Here is a 25450-nt window from a genome sequence, read left to right as displayed (position 1 = left end):
CTCTGGCAGGTAGCAGATACCAATATTATACTTGTAGCTACATTCTACAATGATGGGTACATTAGAAATGCTTAGATTGATAGATATGTAAGTAGAATATTGCAACCATAGAAAAATACTGCTTTTTAAATACTGAAAGATGATAAATAGTTTGTAGTTTATCATTTAAATCTCTGGAAATCTGGGGAAACATTTTTTATTAACCTTTGCCACATTGTATTTTTAATGAAGTCCCAAGCATCTCTCCTCTTTCTTTTTGCTTTAAGCTCTTGACTCAAGACTTCATGTAGTGGGCACTTAATTATCTGGTCAAGAAAGACTGAATGAGGCTCATTTTGAACCACTTGTCTTTCTTGTCTAATCTGCCCATGTTGTTGCTGCTAAGTTTTCCAAGAAAAAACAACAACTGTCACGCATTGAACATGCTCATTTTGCAACATTCATGATGTGAGAACTATTTGGGTATTAAACTTAGGGATGCCCCCATGGCAGTGCAGAGCACTATTTCTGGGCCAGCCCTATAGTTTAAAGGTTACCTCTATGGATGTCCATTCCATCCATAGTGAAATGTTTCTTAATTGAATCCTTTATGAAAAAATACACTTTGAGCATTAAAAATTAAGGCCAAAATGGATAAATATGGGGGATGGGCACTACATTTAGGTGCCTAAATATGTGTTTAGGCACCTGGGTTTGAAAATTTTGGCCTAGATGTTTGTAGATAGGTGGTCGATTTTTAGAATATACAAACTTAATTTGATTCATGGAAAAATTCATTTTATTAACTTTTTGGTTGAGTTTGGTGATGAATTTTGAAAAAAAGCATGAGATATTCATAATTAAGTTGCTTTTGTTAAGAGAAGTCATTTTCATTGAGGAATATTGGTTTTTACAGAATATAACTTTCACTCTTTTTAATATTTGCTGAGTATTTTATTTCTCAACCTCTTCTACAGATCCAACTTGGTTGTCAACGAACCTGGGCATTTTAACCTGTATAGAGTGTTCTGGAATACATAGGGAAATGGGTGTTCATATTTCTCGAATCCAGTCTTTGGAACTAGACAAATTAGGAACGTCTGAACTCTTGGTGAGTCTCTGTAGTTTTTATATCTTTAGTCAGATACTCAGCATATAAGGGATACTTCCAGATATAGAATAATGTACCATTACTTATTTTTTAAAGGACATATTTTACAGAAAAATGTATATTCACATTTTGCTAGTACTGTGGAGAAGAATTTATCTTGTACTACTTATACTTTTGTCCATTTATCAATTTTATTTTCTTAGTGAATCAAGTTTTTTCGTAATGATGTATTATTTGCTGCTGTCAGTATTGATATACTTCGAATATTACCTTTCGTTAGGTAGTCTTGATCCTGAATCAAAAGCCACTGACAAAATCTTTGCATGATAAGAGAAAGGGAAGCTAATTGCAATCTATAAGAGAGTGCAGAATGTTGCCATTAAATTGCATTGAATAAAACTGTAATTTGGAGGGAAAGATCCTGCACTGATAAGAGATGCTGTGAACTGGATGTAGGAGAAGACAAAAGTGAAATTTGACATGTTTCAAACAAAATATGTTTGACCTAGAAAAAGATTTATGTTTTGCATAGGAAACTGTGAAAAGTGTTTGAGTGGGGGGGGGGAACATGTACAAATTATTAGGATTTAAGGAGAAGGTAATTCTGAAGTTCTCCGAATGATGGTCCCTATGTGTATTCCACTTGAGGTGCGCATGCACACCCTGTGCCTGAGACCAGTAGATTTTTCATTAGCAGTGTTCATTGGTCCACACCTGCACCCTCTGCCTCCTTGTGCTCTGAACTGAGTGCATAAAGGGTGGTGCTGACTGACCGCCTCTCCAGTTCCTTTTTACCACCCCTTGTCTGAGATGGAACCTCTCCAAGTGTCTACAACTTTGCTAATGTTCCTGCTTCAAATTCCAGTTTTTTGTAAATAGTTTACCATTTTCTAGTTACTTAGTTTTAGTATTTAGCTAGATAGTGTTAGTAGGAGTTTTACCCCTCATTTGCGGTACTTAGTATGCCTGAGATCCCCAGTTTCAAGTCCTGTGTAGCCTGCCCGTGGGTCTTCCTGGTTAGTGACTTGCACAATACTTGTTTTTATTGCCTTATCCATTCCAAGTGCAGCATCTGTCATTCATTTCCTCTCTGAACCCAGCAATATCGAATGTTGCAATTCAGAAGATTCCTGGTGGAACTCTCCCTGATGATCCAGTTCAACATTAGGTCATCAGACCCCTCTGTGCATTGGCCAGAGGCACCTTATTGTACCCATGCAGCCACAGTGCTAGCAGACTCCAGATCATCAGAGGGAAGAGCTACAGACTAGGAGGCAGAGCAGCTGGGAGCACTCTCTCAAAAAACGAGAGAAATCCCCTCCCAAGTCATGATCCAAGAAGTGGACTTCTTCCCCTGTGGCCTCAAAGTCTGGTGGGACTCTGCACCCTGCTGTGGCTATGTTAGGAGCTTACAGGAAGCATGGGCTTGTCTCGTCAGTGCTGAGAACCAAGAGTGCTCTGACACTACCAACTGCTGAAGGGCCAGCGTCAGCATTGGTGAGGGAAAGAAAGCAGCTGCCCACACGGCTAGTACCGTCCCACAGCAAGAAGAAGGATTCAGCAGTACCAGCTTTCACTGCCTGATCTAAATTAGCACCACTGGCTCTGCCAAGAGGTAGAAGCTTCTCCTGCTCACCTTCCTCAAGGACAGGATGTACTGTGCTTGATGACCTGGCTGAATATTCTGACCTGGGGTCACCAATCCTCTCTGAGCCAGTAATCAGCAGAGAGTTTCTCACATCGCTGGCCATTTGCTGGTACCTATGATCCTCTGAGACATTACAAGATAACTGGTACCAGCAGCTCCACCGGTGCAATGAGGACTCATATTCTTCCGGAAAGTTTGAGACTGAGACAGTGGGTCCACTGACAGTACCAAGATACAAGATTACCCCCAAGAGAGGTTCCAGAGGCTCTTGAGCACCCACCCTATCCTACAGGACCCTGCCCAGCTCAGGACCAGTGGTATCCTTCCCCATAGCACCACCTGCTTACCCATATGGTCCTTCACACTGAGATCCGTATCTAAAACCTCCTGGGTACAGAGGATCAGACAGGAGTCCCCTCATAAGGAAGAACCCCTGCCCACTGAGGAGCACTATGGGGAGGAGGAGCACCTTGAACCAACAGACCTACTCTCCCCAATAGCGTTTTTGTTTTCATCTCCTGATAAGGTGGTTGCACCTGCCTCACCATCACCATCCGGTGACTAAGCAGTTCCAAGATCTCCTGAGGAGAATTGCAGAAGTACTCCAGATTCCCCTGGAAAAAGTTCAGGATACCACTCGTAAGTTGCTAGATATCCTTCAGAGTGCAGGTCCTAGCAAGATGGCACTTACAATCAACGAGGCTCTATTAGAGCTGGCCAAAAAAGGTCTAGCATAACCCATTCACATATGCCCCCCACTCTGAAAAGAATGGAGAAGAAATACTTTGTTCTTTCTAAAAGGACGAAAAACTTACCTTTACACCCCACACCGAACTCTCTAGTGGTATAGGCCATCACTGAATGTAACAGACTACACCAACCTAAGTCTGCTGCCTCCAACAAGAACATGAAACAAGTAGACCTCTTCAGATGAAAGTGTTTCACCTTGGTTAGCCTACAATTTTGCATTACAAATTATCAAGCCTTGATGTCTAAGTATGATTTTATTAATTATAAGAAGTTTTTTGAGTTCACAAACTACCTACCCGAGGAGCTTGATCGCATTTCCAAGCCATGATTGAAGAGGGTCAAGTGATAGCTAGATCGTTCCTTCAAGCTTCTCTAGATACAGCAGACATCACTTCTTACTTCATGGCGACTTCTGCTGTCATGAGACAAGCTTCATGGCTCCAGTCCTCTGGATTTCCAAAGGAAGTTCAAGCCATTTTGGAAGATTTTCCCTTTGAGGGCAGCCACCTGTTCAGTGACAAAATGGATGAGTCATTACATATTTGTGAGGACCGTCATGCAATTCTCTGCTTCCTGGGTATATGCATCCCAGCACCTTGGAGAAAATACTCCACACAACCACTGTATAAGCAATGTCCCACTTCTCAGCTCTTTTACTACAAAAGGGCCTATCAGCCTTCCAGGAAGCACCAGAGTGCAGTGCATCAGACAGAATATCTCTGTCATTCTTTCACCAGCCCCAGGCTCCTGCCAAGAAATCTTTTTGACAGGACCCTTGAGAGTCACAAACCAGCCTTCCTGCACCCACACGTCATTCAGTAGCCACCTGGCCCATTTCTCCCCAGCATGGCATCATATCATGGTGCATTAACAGGTCCCAGAAATTGTCACCACCAGATATCTTATAAAACTTCTGTTCATCCTTACCAGAAAACATCCCTCCCTGTCTCCTTTCAGGCACCCCCTCTCATGGGAGAATATTTAGACAGTAGGTAGACTCCCTGCTCCAGCTGGAGCTATATAGTTTGTCTCTCCTCAGTATAGGGTAAGGGGGTTTTGTTCAAGATGTTTCCTGATCCCCAGAAAGAAGAAAGGCTGGAGACGCTTTCTGGATCTCAGACAACTGAATGTCTTCATCCACTGTTAAGGATTCAAAATGGTCATCTTGCCTCTCTAATCTCCTCTTTGAAGAAAGATGACTGGTTTGCAGTTCTCAATTTAAAGGACACCTATTTCCACATACACATTTGTCCAGCACACAGGAGGTTCCTGCACTTTATAGTGGGCCTAAACCTTTATCCATGTGGAGTACTTCCTTATGTCTCTCAACCATCCTGAGGGTTTTCATAAAGGTGTACTATCTATTGTGGCGGCATACCTTCATAACCAGGTCACTCCAATATTTCCCTACCTCAACAACTGGCAGCTCAGGGGTCGATCATACCAAGAAGTGCAGTCAATGATGTATCCCTTGTCAGTGTCCTTCAATCCTTAGGGAGCCTAGAAAAAACCACTTTCATTACCATGTAAATTATAGACTTTATTGGAGCAGCTATGGATTCAATTACAGCCAAAGCATACTTACCCCAGGACAGATTCCAAGCTCTGAGGGACTTCATCATCTATCTTTGATTGAGCCCTCAGATGTCAGTGCAATCCTGCCTGATCCTCCTAGGCCACATGGCCCTGTACCTATGAGACTCCCTTTGCAAGGCTCCATCTCCAGTGTTTCCAGGTGTGGTTATGCTCTGAACAGGGATAGCCTGGTCAAGCAAGTCTCACTTCCCCACAGTATTCTGACCTCATTCATCTGATGGGAAGACAGAGAAGCTGTGTGTGTAGGGGTTCCCTTTGTTTCCTGTCCATCCACAAAGAAGCTAATAATGGATACATCCTTATAGGGTTTGGGTGTGCATCTGGGCAAACATGGTTCAGTGCTCTTGGACCCAGCAAGAATCCAAGATTCACAAAAAACTGCGAGCAGTACACAAAGCCCGCAAAAGATTCCATAGCCTGTATGTTCCGGTCATGTGAGATACTACGATTATAGGTTTCAGTGTTAGTCTGTATCAGTAAAAAAAACGAGGAGTCCTTGTGGCACCTTAGAGACTAACAAATTTATTTGGGCATAAGCTTTCGTGGGCTAGAACCCACTTCATCAGATGGTATATCTGATGAAGTGGGTTCTAGCCCACGAAGACTATGATTATAGTATACTATATAAACAAACAGGGAGGAGTGAAATCTATGCCTTTTTGCATGGAAGTGATCAAGCTGATCCGACACCAGATCTGTCTCTCAGCAGTGAACCTCGTGGGAGTACTGAACATCCTAGGGGACAGCCTCAGCAGGAACATCCATAGAGACGATGACTGGATGCTTCACAGCTCAGTGGTACAGCACATCTGACAGTGGGAATTCCCTTTGTGGATGCCTTTGTGTCCGAAGAAAACAAGAAATGCCCAGACTACCCTTCTGGAGCAGCTCAGGGACACAACTCCTGATACGCTGATAGGAGATGCTAATGTACACTCTCCCACTCATTCCCATCTTATCTCAAATCCTGAGGAAAATCAAGCAAGACACAGCATCAGTAATCCTAGTAGCACCCTGGTGGCCGAGGTAGCTTTGATCATCCTTTAGATAGCTTCAAGTCTATGCATACAAAACCAGCTGTTCCTAATCTGCCGACTGAAGACAAAGGCAAGACCATCCATCCTAATCCAGCATCCCTCTGTCTAATAGCTCGGTATTTGGATGGATGATGAATTTAGAGAGTTCATGTTCTAAGGCAGTAAAATCCATCCTTAATAATAGCAGGAAAGTCTCTATAAGAAAATGTTATGCTGCAAAATAAGAGATTTTTCCATCTGTGCCAACGCCATCAGATACAGTAACTCCTCGCTTAACATTGTAGTTATGTTCCTGAAAAATGCTACTTCAAGTGAAATGATGTTAAGCGAATCTAATTTCCCCATAATTTATGTAAATGGGGGGTGGTTAGGTTCCAGGGAATGTTTTTTCGCCAGACAAAAGACTATATTTTATATATGTATACACACACACACACACACACACACACACACACACACAGTATAAGTTTTAAATAAACAATTTATTACGGTACACAGCAATGCTGAGTATGAAGTTTGGTTGAGGTGGTGAAGTCAGAGGGTGGGATATTTCCCAGCGAATGCCTTGCTGCTAAATGATGAACTAGCACTCAGCTGAGCCCTCAAGGGTTAACACATTGTTGTTAATGTAGCCTCACACTCTACAAGGCAGCAAGAATGGAGGGAAGAGAGACACACCGTGTGTGTGTGTGTGTGTGTGTGTGTGTGAGAGAGAGAGACGTGCATTGCCCCTTTAATTACACTGGCACCACTCTAAGTACATTGCCTTTTTAAGGAGATCAGCAAGTTGAGATAGCAGCTGCTGCCAGCAAGCTCCCTTCATCCTGAGCCCTGCCGTGTGTCCTCCTCCCCGCTCTGTGGAGCTGGGGGTACAGGAGCGGGGGAGAGGAGAGGGACACCCTGACATTAGCACCCCTCCCACTTCCCCTCCCCCCCCCAGCAAGCAGGAGGCTCCCGGGAGCAGCTCCAAGGCAGAGGGCAGGAGCAGCACAGGGCAGTGGGGGGAGGGACAGCTGAATTGCCTGGTAATTGCTAGCCTGCTGGGCGGCTGCTGCACAGGGAACTTAGGGGAGCGGGGAGCTGATGGGGGCCTGCTGGTCCACCCTTCTTCCAAGCCCCTACCAGCTAGCTCTTTCTGCAAGCAGTGGACAAAGCAGGTGGCTGCCAAACAACATTATAAGGGAGCATTGCACAACTTTAAATGAGCATGTTCTCTAATTGATCAGCAACGTAACAACGAAACAGCGTTAACCGCGATGACTTTAAGTGAGAAGTTACTGTGTCTCCGCAGGGCTCAGAGATACTACCCATTTCAGACTACCTTCTTTCTTTAAAAACATCAGGTCTGTCCCTCAGCTTGCTGCAGATGCATTTGGTGACAATTAATGCCTTCCTTCCTCTGGTGGAGAACTTTTTGGTCTTCACCCACCGTATGATATGATATGATATGATAATAGCTCACCTTAACTGATTACTCTCATTATAGTTAGTATGGCAACACCCATTTTTTCATTTCCTCTGTGTATATATATCGTCCTACTGTATTTTCCACCACATGCATCTGATGAAGTGGGTTTTAGCCCACGAAAGCTTATGCTCAAATAAATTTGTTAGCCTCTAAGGTGCCACAAGTACTCCTTTTCTTTTTTCTATGACAGTGAGTTTTTTCAAAAGGCCTTAAGCTTTCCTCTGGTGCTAAAATCTACTTCAGTTTGGGACCTCAGTCTTGTTCATATTTGCAATATTCATGAATCCTCCATTTGAACCTTTAGCCTCCTGCTTCTTTCTTCATCTGTCTATAAAGGTGGCCTTTCTGACTGCAGTTATGTGTGCCAGAAGAGTTTGGTGAGGGTGGGTCTCTTATGGCGGTATACCGTGCCTACAGGGCGTTCCATAAGGATAAGGTCTCTTTGAGGTAACACCCTACATTAATTCAAAAGATTCCCTCCAAATTCTACTTAAATCAGGTCATATACCTTCCAGAGAAGATACAGAGTTCCATTCTCTGGATGTTTGTCGAGCCTTAGTGTTCTACTTGCAGATGACAAAACCCTTCAGGAAATCCCCTAGACTATTCATCTCCTTTGCTGAACATATGAAAGGGTATCTCCTCACTGAGACTTCTTAAATGGCTTCAGGTTGCATCCTGCTATGCTATGAGTTGGCTGCAATAGCTCCTCCACAGTGTCAGAGCCCACTCGTCCAGAGCCCAGGTATCCTCAGTGGCATCTCTTCAGGATGTCCTCCTGGAAATCTGTAGAGCAGCAACATGAGACTCTGTGCATACCTTTACTAGGCATTACACCCTGGCACAAGCATCTTCAGCAGATGCATCCTTCAGCACTGCGATCCTGAAATCTGTGATACAGCAGAGTTCCTCCTCCTCCTCAATAAGGACTGCTTATGAGCCACCTAAAGTGGAATACACATAGTGACTATCACTCAAAGAAGAAATTCTGGTTACTGACCTTATATAACTGGAGTTCTTCAAGATGTGTGGGCCCTATACGTATTCAACTACCCTGCCTCCTTCCCCTCTCCTCTGGATTCTTTCCTAAGGTGATTCATAGTACAAAAGGAATTGAAGAGACGTTTAGTCCACACCGCCTCATATGCTCTTGTTTCAGAGCATGAGGAGGCAGAGGGTGCAGATGTGGACCAACGACCACTGCTAATGAAAAATCTTCCTGTTTCAGGCATATGCAACGCATGTGCACCTAGCGTGGAATACACATAGGGTCCCCACTTGAAGAACTTCAGTTACTGTAAGGTAAGTAACAAGAATATTTTTCAGTCCATTAAGGCTATATCTATGCTTAGAGCTGGGGGTGCAATTCCCGTCTTGAGCAGACATAATCGCACTAGCTCTGATTGAGCTAGTGTGCTAAAAAATAGGAGTGTAGCCATAGTAGCAAGGCAAGTGGCAGAATGGGCTAGCCCAAGTACATACCCACAGGGTCCAGGCACATTTGTACTCGGCATGGCTCTCCTGTGCAACTGCTACCACTATTTTTAGCGTGCTAGTTCGATCAGAGCTAACACGACTAAGTCTGCTTGAGATGGGAATTGCACACCCTGTTCCAAATGTAGACATAGCCTACATTTAACTTTAACACTATACATTTATTTTGCGTTTCGTTATTTGTACTGTCCTCTGCTAATAATAAGAAAAATTCACTGTGTTTCAAAAAAAGTTTTATTTGAACATTTGAGACCAATAGCAAATTATGAAAACACGTGCTTTTGTTTTTGCTACAGCTGGCCAAGAATGTAGGAAATAATTGTTTTAATGATATAATGGAAGGGAGTTTACCTAGTCCTTCACCCAAACCCACTCCATCAAGTGATATGTAAGTACTGAACATGAACACTTCCCCATTATACAGTTGGAATGGAGTATATATGTGTAGATAGGTTTTCCATAGTGAGATATATTAAACTATAATCAAGTCAAGGGAGAAGGTAAATAAGAAAAAGCTGTCAGAGGATGGCAAAAAAATTTTGTTTCATTCCACCTGCCAATCTTGACTGTTAAATTTCTCATTACGGAATTCCAAATCCCTTCTCTAGTCATTATTTCTCTTTAAATTTGCTCTTGAATTTACTTCACAGGCAGTTACAGTGTTCATACATGATGGGTTGTGTCTCCTTAGAATATGCTACAGAATCTTCCACACTTGTTTGGTTTTGTAATTCATGCTTATGTGATAAACTCTAATGGATTAACTAATAATAAAACTTTTCATATTAATTTATGGATGAATCCAGACCCATTTTCCTCTGGTGTGGGGGCTAGCTAAGCAGCAGAACTCGTGTTGTTTTGCTGCCTGGCGGAGGAGGTCATGCAGAGAAGTTCAGCTCCTAAGGAGTATAGAAGTAGTGGCTTAGTTATTCTGTAAATGTGCAAGACTAGAGGATCATTGCAGTCAGGGGAAGTAAGGTCCCATAGAACGCATACCAGCCACTAAACTAACTGGGATCTGGATTTTAACTTTAAAGTGGGATTGTCATATCAGGGAAATCTTGAAAAAAGAGGGCATTTCTACAAACAGCAGTAATTGGACAGTAATTTTGGTTTTCCCTTTACTTTTATGGAAGACGTTTAGTTAGAAAAAGAGCTTTCTTATCAACCCTTCTTCTCCTTCATTATGCAGCGAAGTCATAATCCTCTGTTTACAATACATTTCAATTGCCCTGGAAATAATTGTTGTAAACTCAGTTTTATATCGTCAGTTCGGTTACTATAAGGCCAAGTAGATGATGGTCAGAAAGGCGAAAATCCTTGTTTTAAACAAATAGAATCACAGAAATAGTAATGGCAAAAATCTGTTAGATTATCATGTTCTATTCCCTGGCACCTATATAGATACATGAGTTACACACTTTGATTTTGGGAACTCAGTTCAATTCAGAACTGAAGACTCAGAAGGGGATTTTCAGAATATGAAAATACATGCAAGATGCATCAATTTGTTCAATTGTTCTTCATAATTTTTCTTGTTGATGCATCTTACGTGTGTGTGTGTGTGTATATATATATATATATATATAAATGTCTGCTTTCTTGGTCTTTTGATTATTAATAGTGCAAGAAAAATTATGAAGAACAATTGAACAAATTGATGCATCTTATATGTATCTTCCTATTATGAAAATTGTCTTCTGCATCTTCAGTTTTGAATTAAACTGAATTCCCAAAATCAAAGGCTGTACCTCATGTATTATTGAAAAGGCAGGATACTGTAAGATGCTTGTTTACTTCATTTTGGATCTCTTTTTTGCAAATAGTGTGCCACATGCATAGTGATTAAATTATTATATATAAAATGGGGTTATCAGATCTTTTTCCATACAGTCAGTCCTGACTTTTCAGTTTAAGCAAGCAGAGTTCTGATTTTAAGCTTAAAATCAGTCCATTTGAAATCCCTTTTGCTCAGAATTCTAGACCAAGTTCTGTTTTTTTCCCCACAGGACTGCACGTAAAGAATATATCACTGCTAAGTATGTAGATCATAAGTTTTCTAGAAAGACTTGTGCATCTGCAGCAGCTAAACTGAATGAACTACTTGAGGCTGTCAGATCCAGGGATTTACTTGCACTAATTCAAGTCTATGCAGAGGGGGTAGAGCTAATGGAGCCACTGTTAGAGCCTGGACAGGTAAGCTTATCCGATAAACAATACTGAGTAAGTTAACATTATTTTTGGAAGCCATCCATTAAAATAGTGATATAACTTATAAGTACATGGGTGAATGTCATTTATTAGAATCATAGATGAAAAAGATCTTAGCTGATCTGGCTTATCCTCCTGTCAGTGTATTTTCTGTTGCCTTCTCCTGTACAGTTTAAAAGATTTGTTATGAATGTTTGTATATGTGCTCAAAGAATAGTCTAGTACATTTTAAAAGTCTGAAAGGTAAATAATGTGGTGACCAGATCTGGGTGTTGTATTCAGGGGCATCCACATTTCTCCCTAATAAGTCGTTTTGATGTGTGTCCCCTTTTTGAGTCCCTCCAACAGGTTACCTTTCTCCACATCAGACACAAACTTCTGGTCCGTACCTTCAAGGCTGTTCACAATTCAGCTTCTTATTTGCCTACTTTTTTTTATCAGACTGTGTCATGTTGTGAATCGATGCCTCTATTCTGACAATAGTGGCAGCCTCCAGCATTCATGTTAAGCACCTTCTTTGCTGCTCCATGTGCACTGAATTACCCTCCCTGAATCTATTCACAAAGCCATTAATCTGTTCTCCTTCAGATCACTTCTCAAAAATCACCTCTTCTGTAATGCAGACAGTAAGATGCTTAATGATAATGGCTCAGCGGATAGCTTGGTACAGGCCCATTAAAATCTTTATTTTATGTGTATTTAAAAAAAAAAAACCTTGAAGCCTGTAAGTTATAAATATAGCTAATATGTGCAACTTGGTATTCCTATTACTGAAGTTGTCGACACCCAATAGTTGCATTTTGTCCCTATCAAGACTGTAAACTCTTTGGAGCAGGGATTATCTTTATATGTTTGTAATGTGCCCAGTAGAAAGAGGTCTTGATCCTGACTGCTGCTTCTGGACACTACCGGAAAAGAAATAATAAATAATGATGGCATATTTTCTCTCTTTCTATACTATAGTTTAAATGGCAGGTTTCAGAGTAGCAGCCGTGTTAGTCTGTATCCGCAAAAAGAACAGGAACAACAAAGAGTCTGGTGGCACCTTAAAGACTAACAGATTTATTTGGGCATAAGCTTTCGTGAGTAAAAACCTCACTTCTTCGGATGCATAGAGTGAAAGTTACAGATGCAGGCATTATATACAGACACATGGAGAGCAGGGAGTTACTTCACAAGTGGCGAACCAGTGTTGACAAGGCCAATTCAGTCAGGGTGGATGTAGTCCACTCCCAATAATAGATGAGGAGGTGTCAATTCCAGGAGAGGAAAAGCTGCTTCTGTAGTGAGCCAGCCACTCCCAGTCCCTATTCAAGCCCAGATTAATGGTGTTGAATTTGCAAATGAATTTTAGTTCTGCTGTTTCTCTTTGAAGTCTGTTTCTGAAGTTTTTTTGTTCAATGACAGTGACTTTTAAATCTGTGATAGAATGACCAGGAAGATTGAAGTGTTCACTTACTGGCTTGTGTATGTTACCATTCCTGATGTCCGATTTGTGTCCATTTATTCTTTTGCGGAGGGACTGTCCGGTTTGGCCAATGTACATGGCAGAGGGGCATTGCTGGCACATGATGGCATATATGACATTAGTGGATGTGCAGGTGAATGAGCCCCTGATGGTGTGGCTGATGTGGTTGGGTCCTCTGATGCTGTTGCCAGAGTAGATATGGGGACAGAGTAGGCAACGAGGTTTGCTACAGGGATAGGTTCCTGGGTTGGTGTTTCTGTGATGTGGTGTGTAGTTGCTGGTGAGTATTTGTCAAGCATTCGTAAAACTACAATACCCACCTGGGGAAGTGAGGAAACAGATTGACAGAGCAAGACGGGTACCCAGAAATCACCTACTACAGGACAGGCCCAACAAGGACAATAACAGAACACCACTGGCCATCACATACAGCCCCCAGCTAAAACCTCTCCAGCGCATTATCCACGACCTACAACCTATCCTGGAAAATGATCCCTCACTCTCACAGACCTTGGGAGGCAGGCCAGTCCTTGCTTACAGACAACCCCCCAACCTGAAGCAAATACTCACCAGCAACTACACACCACATCACAGAAACACCAACCCAGGAACCTATCCCTGTAGCAAACCTCGTTGCCTACTCTGTCCCCATATCTACTCTGGCAACAGCATCAGAGGACCCAACCACATCAGCCACACCATCAGGGGCTCATTCACCTGCACATCCACTAATGTCATATATGCCATCATGTGCCAGCAATGCCCCTCTGCCATGTACATTGGCCAAACCGGACAGTCCCTCCGCAAAAGAATAAATGGACACAAATCGGACATCAGGAATGGTAACATACACAAGCCAGTAAGTGAACACTTCAATCTCCCTGGTCATTCTATCACAGATTTAAAAGTCACTGTCATTGAACAAAAAAACTTCAGAAACAGACTTCAAAGAGAAACAGCAGAACTAAAATTCATTTGCAAATTCAACACCATTAATCTGGGCTTGAATAGGGACTGGGAGTGGCTGGCTCACTACAGAAGCAGCTTTTCCTCTCCTGGAATTGACACCTCCTCATCTATTATTGGGAGTGGACTACATCCACCCTGACTGAATTGGCCTTGTCAACACTGGTTCGCCACTTGTGAAGTAACTCCCTGCTCTCCATGTGTCTGTATATAATGCCTGCATCTGTAACTTTCACTCTATGCATCCGAAGAAGTGAGGTTTTTACTCACGAAAGCTTATGCCCAAATAAATCTGTTAGTCTTTAAGGTGCCACCAGACTCTTTGTTGTTTTTGTAGATACAGACTAACACGGCTACCCCCTGATACTTGACAAAAAGAACAGGAGTACTTGTGGCACCTTAGAGACTAACGTTAGTCTCTAAGGTGCCACAAGTACTCCTGTTCTTTTTGCGGATACAGACTAACACAGCTGCTACTCTGAAACCTGTCATTATGCAGGGTACTGCATTTAGCCGTATGGAGTGGAAATCCATCAATTTCATTTAAATTTGTTAGTCTCTAAGGTGCCACAAGTACTCCTGTTCTTTTTATAGTTTAAATGTTAGGAGTGTCTGTTATGTTCAGAGAGCAGTCTGATAAATACATTATAAAAGACTAGCGAGTTGATGACCTGGTGTACATTTCCAGGCGCAGCTATGCTACACCCTATTAAAATGACACACAATTCTTGCAAGGTGTATTCCTTTTAAAGTGACTAACTTGAATGCACAGTATTCTTAAGAAATGTCATGTGGTGGCATTAATACATGCAAGTCTCTGTGTGTGTTGTATACTATGAAATAGTAATTCTGTTTTCTTAAGTGCTGATCATGATACAATATTTCTATTAACATTGTTTTCTTCAATAGAAAAATGGCTGATTTTTTTCAGAAGTCCTGAACACTCGCAGCTCCCATCAAATTCAGCGAGAGTTGAGTGCTCAGTTCCTTTGAAAATCAGAGTGCTTTGATTTAGACTCTAAATTTATGCACTCATATTTTAAATTTTTGGCTTCTATTATTGTCTTTGTATATTTCACCATTATCAATCATAATCCTTTCACCGGTATCACAAGTTGTTGTGCATGGTTTTACAGGCATATGGTACAGGCATATGGTTCCCTACCCAGAAGATGCTTACGGTCTAAGGATCCAGTATTACAAGTTCTTATGGGGAGGAGGACATACTACTGCTAGAAGGGACTAATTGCAGTTGTTACTAGGAGTAATGGTTACTAGTGTTTTCAGGATTGTGCACAATCTTTTAGATCAGACTTGATACAGAAGGAAAGCTGGTTGGAGAGACTGATGGGAGCAAAAGGAAAGGGATACTACTTCCTGGGAAATGAAGCACCCATAAAGAGTGAGAAACAAATATAAGTGATTGAAGTATATTTCAGCAGGAGATTAACCGTGATAATCTTTGCAGAAGAGAGTCAAAAAGTGTTTAATCTTGTACATTTTTTCATGTGTTTAGGAGCCAGGTGAAACGGCACTTCATTTTGCAGTCCGGACTGCTGACCAAACCTCTCTTCATCTGGTTGACTTCCTTGTACAAAACTGGTATGGATTGCTCACTTGTTAACCGGAATAACTTTAATGACAAATGTACCAATTCAAAATCATTCTCATCATTTACATTGCTTTGTATGGAGTTTTTTATTAATGATCATACTACTTAGTATATTTTTAATGTTGCATCTGAATAGGATTACTAACTTGAGTTGACCTTTGTGTTGTAAAGCAATAAAAAAGGGAAAAAGAATAAAAACATGAACATTAGGTACATGAACTATGTAGGAAAAGAGACACTATATGATAGAGTGGGGGGGAGGGAAGCGAAAACACTGAGGGAACTTTTATGACAAAGGAAAATCAATGCAAATAGATAATGCGGAAAAGAGATGGCAAGAAAGCTTCCAAAATTAGGGATAGAATAATTCAAGGAAAGCAAGACAGTGAAAACAAAGGTATAGACATTTTTTCTCTCAGAAAATGAAAAGTAAAAGAATTAAAGTAACCTAGGAAAAGATGGACATTTTAATAAACAGGTTTAAAACTATGGAAAATGCAATACAGTAGAACCTCAAAGTTATGAACACTGAGGAATGGAGATTGTTCGTAACTCTTAAATGTTAGTAGCACTGAACAAAATGTTATGGTTGTTCTTTCAAAAGTTTATAACTGAACATTTACTTAATACAGCTTTGAAACTTTACTATGCAGAAGAAAAATGCTACTTTTAACCATCTTAATTTAAATGAAACAACCACAGAAACAATTGTTTTTTTGTCTCTGCTGCTTGATTATGTACTTCCAGTTCCAAATGAAGTGTGTGGTTGACTGATCAGTTTGTAACTCTGGTGTTTGTAAGTCTGAGGTTCTACTGTAGATGGCGTAGCAGTGTTAAGTAGCAAGTTTTCAACCTATCAATGGTTGTTGAGATATTTTATGGTGTAGAGTGGATGTGATGACAGGGGCAAGGAAAACTTAGTGAAAATGCACACTCTAAAGGAAATAAACTCAATTCATATACAATGCAGCATGATTATTTCTGATATGAGATTTCACAGTGTGTGCAATGAGCTGACTAAATAGATCCTATGTCACTTTTAATGATTTCCTGTTGAGTGAAGAAAACAAAGAGCTGCTGCTGTCTTGTCAAATTGTGGGTTTTAGCACACTAGCAGTAATTAAGGGCTAGGAGATGATCAGTTGGCTCATCACAGCCTGTTTTTTCTAACACAGCTGATGTTTCCTGTTAACCTTCAGACTACAGTCTGAATTATACATGTTTTCCCTTCCCCTTTCCAGTAACTCAAGTACCTACTTCACACTTTATATAGTCTGTATAAGAGAGGAAACTTAGTCTTGTGGTTAAAGCACAGGTCTTGAAGTCAGAAATGGGATCCATTTTTAGATTTCTCATTGACTTGTTATGTGTCCCTGAGCAAGTCACTCAACCTTTCTGACCCTTCACTTCTCTCATATGTCTCATATGGAATAAATGTTACTTGCCTACATTTGCAGAAGTGTTTTAAGGGTTAATTTATTAATGTTTGCAAAGCACTTTGAGACCATCAATTGGAAAATGCTTTAAAAGTGCAAATTATCATTGTTGGTTTTTGCAGATGGTTTGATACTTTACACAATGATTAGTTAAACTGATTCTGCTTAGTTATGTAATCTTCACTTGATGATCTTTTATGTCAATGTTCTCATCTGTATAGCCAGTTTTTTTTTTTGGTCAATTATTACTCTGTCATGTTAAACTCAAAATTGGAGTGCACTTCTCCAACAAAAAGAGCCAACTATTGGTTCTTTGTTATGAACAACACTGGTCAGCCACCTTATATATTTCTCTTCTAATCATTTATAATTTTCTGCGGACAAGTCTACACTATAGATCTACATCGGCTTAGCTGCATCAGTGCAGCTGTGCCGCTGGTGAAGATGCGCTATGCTGACAGAAGACCACTCTCCCATCGGCATAATTACTCCACCTCAGTGAGAAGCAGAAGCTATGTTGGAGGGAGCGCATCTCCCGCCAATATAGTTCCGGTGTGCACAGCGCGAAACTTGCGTTACTCGGGGGGATGGGGAGGGAGAGACATAAGTTAGATCGACTTAAGCAGTAGTCTAGATCTGCCCTGAGGCTGTTCTTTGATTTTTCATAAATATACATATTAAAACTCAAATGTCCAGAAATGGTGAAGAGTATTATCCTGTCATGCTAGTGACACAGTGGACACTTTCATTCCAAGTCCCTGTTTTCAGGCAAGGGCTTCCAGCAAAAGAAGAAGAGAGCCTCTGAAAGAGGTCTGGTCCTTGATGACTCCTGCTTAATCTTCCTGCTACCTCATGAGGATGGGGATTGGTTTTCTTATCCCTTCCAATAAGGAAGTTGGAAGCCTCTGCTGCTTCATGTTCTGATTATATAGTGGGCCCAGCTGCCCAGGCTAGACACAGCAGTAATAAAGGCTGCCTCAGCGCAAAGGCTAACGTGCAGGTCTCTCAGCTTGAGATGAGGATTCTATTCTAGTCACTGTGTGGAGCAGACAGTAATAAAAAATACAACATATGCACAAGGGAGCCAAATTCCAAAAAAATGTCAGTCTTCTGACGTGTAAAATCTTTAGTGGCTTTACAATGCATTAATGAAGATTTTCTCTTTTTGACATTGACAGAGTCCCACTAAGGAAATGGTATGCCACCATCAGGCTTAACACTCTCAGATAAAAATATGTGGGAAGATCAAAGGAAAAGAGGGACATATATCAATCCTTGTTTTAAAACAAGATCACCACTTTTGGCAAGGTGCAAGGTGACACAAAACTACCAGAAATGGAATGGAATGGTCAAAAAGAAAAAGAGATGCTGTGACTTTCCAACCTAAACTAAATTTAACAATATAAATAGGGCCCTACCAAATTCACTGTCCATTTTAGTCAATTTCATGGCCAGGGGTTTTTAAAATTAGTCAAAATTTCACTTTTTCAGATGTTTACATCTGAAATTTCATGGTGTTGTAACCCTTAGAGTCCCGATCCAAAAGGCTGTCGGGGGGTGAAAGGGGAAGGATCACAGGGTTATTGTAGGATGATCGTGGGATTACCACCCTTACTTCTGCCCTGTTGTCTTCAGAGCTGGGCAGCCAGAGAGGAAGGCTGCTGTCCTGGTGCCAGCTCTAAAGCCGGTACCACCACCAGCAGCAGCACAGAAGTGAGGGTTGCAGGGTATGGGGGGTGGGTTACCATATGTCCAGTTTTCCCGGGAGTCTCCTGCTCCAGTGGGGGCAGGTGACAGCTCAAGGAGCCACAGCCTCTCCCTACACCGGGAGGAGGTGATAGCTGGAACTGCGGAGCTTCCTGCACTTGGGGGAGGTTCCTGGAGGTGGGTCTGACGCACCCCGGGAGCGGCCGCTGCAGGGGAAGAGGAAGACTCATCCTTCCCCATGCCTGCTGGGACTAACAGCTGGAGCCCTCCGTAGGGTAAGAGTCGTCAGATGAGCACCAGATTTCATGGGAGAGATCAGTTTTCACAGTCCATGATGTATTTTTCACAGCCATGAATTTGGTAGAGCCCTAAATATAAAGTACTTGTTAAGATACAAAGTTAGATTTGATAATTTAACATGACTGAGGCCAGGTCTACACTACCCCCCTAATTCGAACTAAGGTACGCAACTTCAGCTACGTGAATAACGTAGCTGAAGTTCGAAGTACCTTAGTTCGAATTAGTTCGAACTTACCTTGGTCCACACGCGGCAGGCAGGCTCCCCCGTCGACTCCGCGGTACTCCTCTCGGCGAGCTGGAGTACCGCAGTCGACGGCGAGCACTTCCGGGTTCGACTTATCGCGTCCAGACTAGACGCGATAAGTCGAACCCAGAAGTTCGATTTCCAGCTGTCGAACTAGCGGGTAAGTGTAGCCAAGGCCTGAGAAAGAGGAGTTGGGTTTGAACACTCTTGATGGTGAATAGAGAGGAACTTAAGATACCTGTATAAAGAGCGGGGCACATGCCCTTGGGCTTTGGAATGGTCGGCTCAGAGAAAACATGCATACCCTATAACTTTCAGATACTGTTCAAAAAAGGTTCCAGAGCCACCTGCCTAGGCACACAACTCCTACAGTATATTTCACTGAAAGCAATGCAGACTCAGAACAAGAGTTACTGTTAGACTGAAAAGGGGAGTTACTTGTTAAAATACACTTTTGCTTTGAAGTTCTGTATGTTGTCCATAATAAGATACAATATACAGATGACAAATTTGGGGTTGAACATGTATGTGATTTTTTTTCTCATCTTTTTCTTTACTTTGTTTAGTGGAAACCTGGATAAACAAACTGCATTGGGGAATACAGTTCTACACTACTGCAGTATATATAATAAACCTGAATGTTTGAAATTGCTTTTGAGAGGCAAACCAACTATTGATATAGGTAAGCTCGCTAATATGTGATGCTTGAAATGTTTGGTTCCTATAATATGAGTTTAACCAGTTTTATTTGTATACCAGTTTGTAAAAACTGATTTACCAAGCAAAAATGAAAATTGTGTTAAACACATCTATGACCCTATCAAGAAGACTGAGAGAGGAATTCAGCTAGGAAATAGGCTTTAAATAATTTTTTTCAAATATTTTCTTTTGAAGAATTGCAAGTTTAATGTATGGTTCCAGAGAGATTTTACAGCATAATGTGTATATATAAAATTATTCCACTTTTTAACTTATTTTATAGTAAACCAAGCTGGAGAGACAGCTCTGGACATAGCAAAGAGACTGAAAGCTACTCAGTGTGAAGAACTGGTAAGAAAAAGACTTTGTTTTTTAAGCACCCAACATCTCAAAACATTTGCAGAATTAAGATAAATCAGAAATTATTAAAATATTTAAAATTAAATAATGTCACAAATTAAAGAAGAGAAGTTTCTTTTTCTAAAGATACTGTCTATGCAGGAGTCTCACTCCTGGATTTCATATCTCCAGGCTGGAAATTACCTTGCTTTTAAGGTGTTTGTTTGGTTTTTTTTGGTATTCTCTGGGTCTTCAGTAGCTTAGCTTGAGGGTTCTTCCCTACTAGATATGCTTCACCCTCAGAACATTCCAGCCAGTTTCTTTATGACTGGTTAGTGAAGAAGCATGCTTTCTACAAGAAATGTTTTAGCTATTTTAACCCGCACAGCTAAAGTGCTTACTTTTATAGATCCAGGTTAGGAGCTGTGCATCTTTCTCAGTTCTGGCCTCTTCCCCAATCTGAGACATCTTGGCTGCACCTCACTGTATCTCATGGGACACATGTTCTCCTTGTCAGCCTTTCTGCCAGGACCTCAAATCAGGCCAGTAAAATGATGGTGCACATATCAAGGCTTGTCAGGTCTGGGTCTCCCCTCAGATTTGCTGCCAGGAGCACAGAACGTATTTGTTGATGGAGTAATTAGACATCTCCATCTTCAGAAATCCTGAAAAGAGAAATAGAAACAATCAATATTGAGCTCCTAAAGAACAAAGAAATTAAGGTGCAGTGAGTGAAAGTAAGGATAACTAGCACCCAATGTGGGTTACAGAAGTAAGCTGGAGCTGTGATGGTTAAAACTCTTAAACATCTCCTGTAGGGGAACTCCTTTGCTAAATGCAGTCAGAATGTTCCAGGGGCACATAACAGGAGTTTCTTATTGGGCAATGCCATTGAGTAGACCTACAGGTATCTGAAAGGGCCAGAAGTGTTAGAACTTGGGGAATTTCCCTCTGGACCAGAAACCCAATAATGAGAATTCTGCAAGGTGACATTTTCAGAGAAGCAGAATAACATGTAAGTAATTTTTCCTTCTTGCTTTTGAAAGAAACTGGCTGAAATGTTTCTGGCCTCTAAGGATATGTCTACACTACCATTAAAAACCTGTGCCCGCTGACTCAGGCTCTTGGGGCTTGGGCTAAGAGGCTGTTTAAATGCAGTGTACACGTTTGGGTTTGGGCTGGAGCTTGGGTTATAGGATCCTGCGAGGTGAAAGGATCCCAGAGCTCAGACTGCAGCCTGAGCCCAAATGTCTACACAGCAATTAAACAGCCTCTTAACCTGAGCTCAGTGAGCCTGAGTCATCTGGTAGATACTATCACTTCTGCTACTCTCAGTGCTCTTTCTAGTGCTGCAGACATACTATCCATTAAAAGAAGAGCTACTGCACAACAGCATTGTGAGGGCTGCCTGCTAACTTTTTGACTGTGTATACAGTGGTTTTGTGTAGTAATAAATGTACCCTCTACGAAAACCTTAGCAATAAACCATCAGGTATACTAGCTTGTTGACATGGGGCAGTTTGACAGTAAAAAGTTTTTGATGCCATTAATGACCCTTTAAAATCGAGGATCTAACTAAGCAGCACTACATTTGCTTATTATTGTAATTGAAATCCTGCAAGTACCTACTCAGACTGTCATGGTTAATTAAAAATAAGACTGATCATTTCATGTGTTTTTATATTTTTCCATATTTGGAGGAGAGAAAAAATTCTCCATTTCTTTGAAAACTGACAGTGGGACTAAGTTCACAATTGAAAGGAAATGGCAACACTTAATATCGATGTAAACTATAAAGGAAGTAAAAAGTTATGGTGTCAAAGTATTTGTGCTGATGAAGATAAATCAATGGGTAAACTTTCTTTGGGTAGATTGGAGCCTTAACTACACAATTTCCATTAAGTTAAATTAAGTAAGATGTCCTAACCCCTGTGCAGTGCTTTGTAAATATACAAATTATTATTTATGTTGTTGTATGATGCAAGACAGCCTCAACACCAAAGAGCTTACAATATGAAATAAGTGAAAGAACACACACACACACGGTGGGAAGTATGAGGGAGTAGATAAGAGGTTTTATTATTCTCCCCCATAATTTCAATAAACTGCTTTTTGAAGGTCAGCACAGAAGATCTGGGTCTCTGAGTGGGGTTTGAGCGAGTCATATAGACTGGCCAGATGGAGTTCGGAGGACATTCCATGTGTAGGGGGTAGTGTGTGTGGGGAGAGGATCTGACAACTTCATATTGGTCTTAAAAGATGCTTTGATACAACAGTGATGGGGGCCATCTAAGTACATAGACAGGAAAGTGTCAGTTTATAAATTTACTTTGCTCCTTTCTTCCCACTGTTCCATAGATGACATCACAAATGGCACACACAAAAATAACTAGAAATCTCTAATAGTTTGGCCTGAAAAGCTGTACAGAAAAGGGGAAATTGTTTTTTAGAGGAACTCTCCAGATGTATGCTGCTTTATACAGACATTCTGTTGTGTTAAAAGTATTAGCATGTTTTAGTCAAATATGACAACTCCCATGGGTTAATAAGTGCTTTAAAGAAAATTTGATTTAAATGTTTATGTGGATGTTTTTGTTTCTTGGGCTTCATGATTTTAATTTTGGGGAAGGGAGAAGGGTTTAAAACTAACAGTGTTTTTTTGCCATTTGTTCAAACTCTTAAATATTAAAAATTCTTACTGCACGCTTTTTGGAATAGGAAGCAGAGATTGACAAAACAATAAGCATTTTGATACTGTTACATTTTTACTTTTCAGCTTTCCCAAGCCAAGGCAGGGAAGCTAAATCCACATGTACATGTAGAGTATGAGTGGAACCTTCGACAGGAAGAAATTGATGAAAGTGATGATGATTTAGATGACAAGGTAAAAGTGAATTTTGAATGTGTGACATGGGTTTCCAAGAAGTTCTCAAAGTTGGCTAGTTTTGTGGCAATGTAAGAAAATATTTTTAATTAAAATTTAATATGAAATTCAGTAGTTGCTACTTAGCCATTTGAAACTAATGCTGAAATCTTTATCCTGTCCCAGTTTTTCGAGTAATTGCACATCTGCATTCCACTGTAGGATACTCAGTGCACAGTTGTCGGAAACCTTTTTCTCTCAGCAGTAGCCATCAGGGTGGCTTGAGCGCCTTCTGTTGCCGTGCGCCAGTGCATGCTGTGTAAGAATGTGAAGCCACCCCCAACCCTCCTCAGTTCCTTCTTACCACCAGTGACAGCTGTTGGAGTGCTCCCAGTCTTGCTATCACAAGTTTATTTCCCTCACTCTTTGTATATAGTCTGTTTCTCATTTAGTAGTTAGTTAGATATAGTGTATAGTTCATGCTAGTCTTAAGTTTAAATTTTTAGGTCTTTTTGGACCAAATTTGATTCTCAGGCCCAGGACTGGGGCTAGAACCATGCCTCGCTCTCTGTCATTCAAATCCTGCCCGTTGTAAGCCAAACTGATGCTGGTTAGTGACCCACACCTAGAGTGACCAGATAGCAAGTATGAAAATTGGGACAGGGGTGTAATAGGTTGCATATATAAGACAAAGCCCCTAATATCAGGATGGGCCAGATAATATAAGGGCATCTGGTTACCCTACCCACACCCCAGCTGCCTAAAATGTTTGGAGGAGTCCCACATCAGTGACAAGTGTCACATTTGTAGAGGGTTTAAACCTCGCTTTAAAAAAGATAGAGCAGCAAGACCTAAGTGTCTCCTTACAGAATCGGCACTTAGCCCTCCATGAGAGCCATCAGACGGTGAGCACAGCAACATCGGTACGCACTGTGCCTCCTGAGATGACTTCAGTGCTACATTCTGTGTCTCCGGAACTGAAGAAGAGACAGATTTTCCAAGGACATAGTACCTCATACAGCAAGACCTTTGGTACTGAGGCCAGCTAGAAGCAAGAATTCTGAGAGGGATACTGAGGAGAGTGTTCCTCTACTACAAAGGGGGAATATTTGTCAACTCCAGAACCTGTGCCAGGTCTGTCGAGGCCAACCCCTGATGTTCCTATACACTGGATTCAAGACTCAATTCCAGTACCGACAATGCCAGAGGCATAATGCTGCTGCCAGAGAATTGTTTAACCTTTCTGTATTGGTGTCCCTGGTGATTCAGGAAGTTTCAGCTGATACTGGTGACTATAGTTCCTGCACCAGCTTCTCAAGACCATGCAGTGCCAATGCCACTTCCAGTACCTAGAAGGCCTATATATTCCAGGGGCAAGCTACTGTTAATATCCCCAGTACCACCGTCCCCTGGTTCGGCTTACCTGTGTCCTGTCCACCTGAGTTCTATTCCACCATTATCACGGGACTCGGAGTCTGATTTGGAAGTGGGGTCTTTTGTGTCCCATACCAGACAGGCAGTTGACTTTCCATAAGAGCCTTAAGGTCCATGGATGTACATCAGTCCCAACGGTGGGCACATCGCAAAGGGCAATGGCCTGCATAACATGGGGCCCACCACTATGTCAGTGGCCATTCTGGAAGGTGGGGTGTCCCCTCTTCCTGTTAAGCCCTCTCTTCACCTGTCTGAGTTGACTTCCTCAAGAGTACACAGAGATCATCAGCACCACAGACAATGGTTTCTGGAGCAGTACTGAGCAACTGGAAATTACTCAGACAGCACCTCCACTGCAAGAGGCAGATCAGCCATTCCCTCAGCATTGCACTGTGTACCGATGGTACGTCTTCTTCCTCATCACCCTGTGAGGCTGTAGAAACAGTGAGTGATTCTCCACAACCAGAGAATTACAAGGCTCACTAAGGACTGCTTAAAAGGGTGGCCTTGGTTTTAGACAGTCAAGTGGAAGTGGTCCATGAAAAATATCACAAGCTAGTGAACATATTAGTATCTGTGGAGCCCTCCAGAGTGGCAGTTCCAATTAATGAAGCAATTCTGGACCAGTTAAAAAACTTTGGCAGACCCCTTCTTCCCTCCACAGGCAGAATAGAGACACTATGTCCTTTTTAAGGGTTTTGAACATCTCTGATTTCACCTGCTCCCAATCTCTTTGGTTGTGGCACTAGCTAATGAGTGAAAGAAGCAGCAAAGAGTAATGAATCAAAGAGCCTGAATTGGTTTGGTTGCAAACTTTATTTGACAGGAGGTCTATTGCTTAGAATTACTAACCAGAAAGCTCCCCTGTGTCGCTATGATTTCACCTTATGGGGAGCAGTGGGGGCAAAAAACCTAACTGGCTTGACTTAGTTTAATAAGTTTATGGAGGGGATGGTATGATGAGACTGCCTACGATGCCATGTAGTCTATCTGCAACTGCTAGTAGCAAATATCTCCAGTGGGGCTGTGATGATATGATGGGACACTAAATGGTGTGGGCGCTGAGTTACTACAGAGAGTTCTTTCCC

General features: G+C 41.5%; 1 protein-coding gene across 3 annotated transcripts in view; it reads left to right on the top strand.

The window, feature by feature from the left end:
- Positions 1-25450, top strand: part of ASAP1 (ArfGAP with SH3 domain, ankyrin repeat and PH domain 1) — a 293429-nt gene that overhangs the window by 213662 nt on the left and 54317 nt on the right. For all 3 annotated transcript variants that reach the window (XM_034763623.1, XM_034763624.1, XM_034763625.1), the window contains 7 exons: positions 957-1090; positions 9380-9471; positions 11093-11279; positions 15245-15330; positions 19594-19709; positions 20010-20077; positions 22842-22949. In XM_034763623.1, the coding sequence (XP_034619514.1) occupies positions 957-1090; positions 9380-9471; positions 11093-11279; positions 15245-15330; positions 19594-19709; positions 20010-20077; positions 22842-22949 (791 nt within the window). The remainder of the gene's footprint in view (positions 1-956; positions 1091-9379; positions 9472-11092; positions 11280-15244; positions 15331-19593; positions 19710-20009; positions 20078-22841; positions 22950-25450) is intronic.

The sequence above is a fragment of the Trachemys scripta genome, chromosome 2, assembly GCF_013100865.1.
Source record: "Trachemys scripta elegans isolate TJP31775 chromosome 2, CAS_Tse_1.0, whole genome shotgun sequence".
Taxonomy (NCBI): domain Eukaryota; kingdom Metazoa; phylum Chordata; order Testudines; family Emydidae; genus Trachemys; species Trachemys scripta.
The sequence above is the reverse complement of the archived record's forward strand: the minus strand, read 5'-3'. Positions and strand labels throughout refer to the sequence as shown.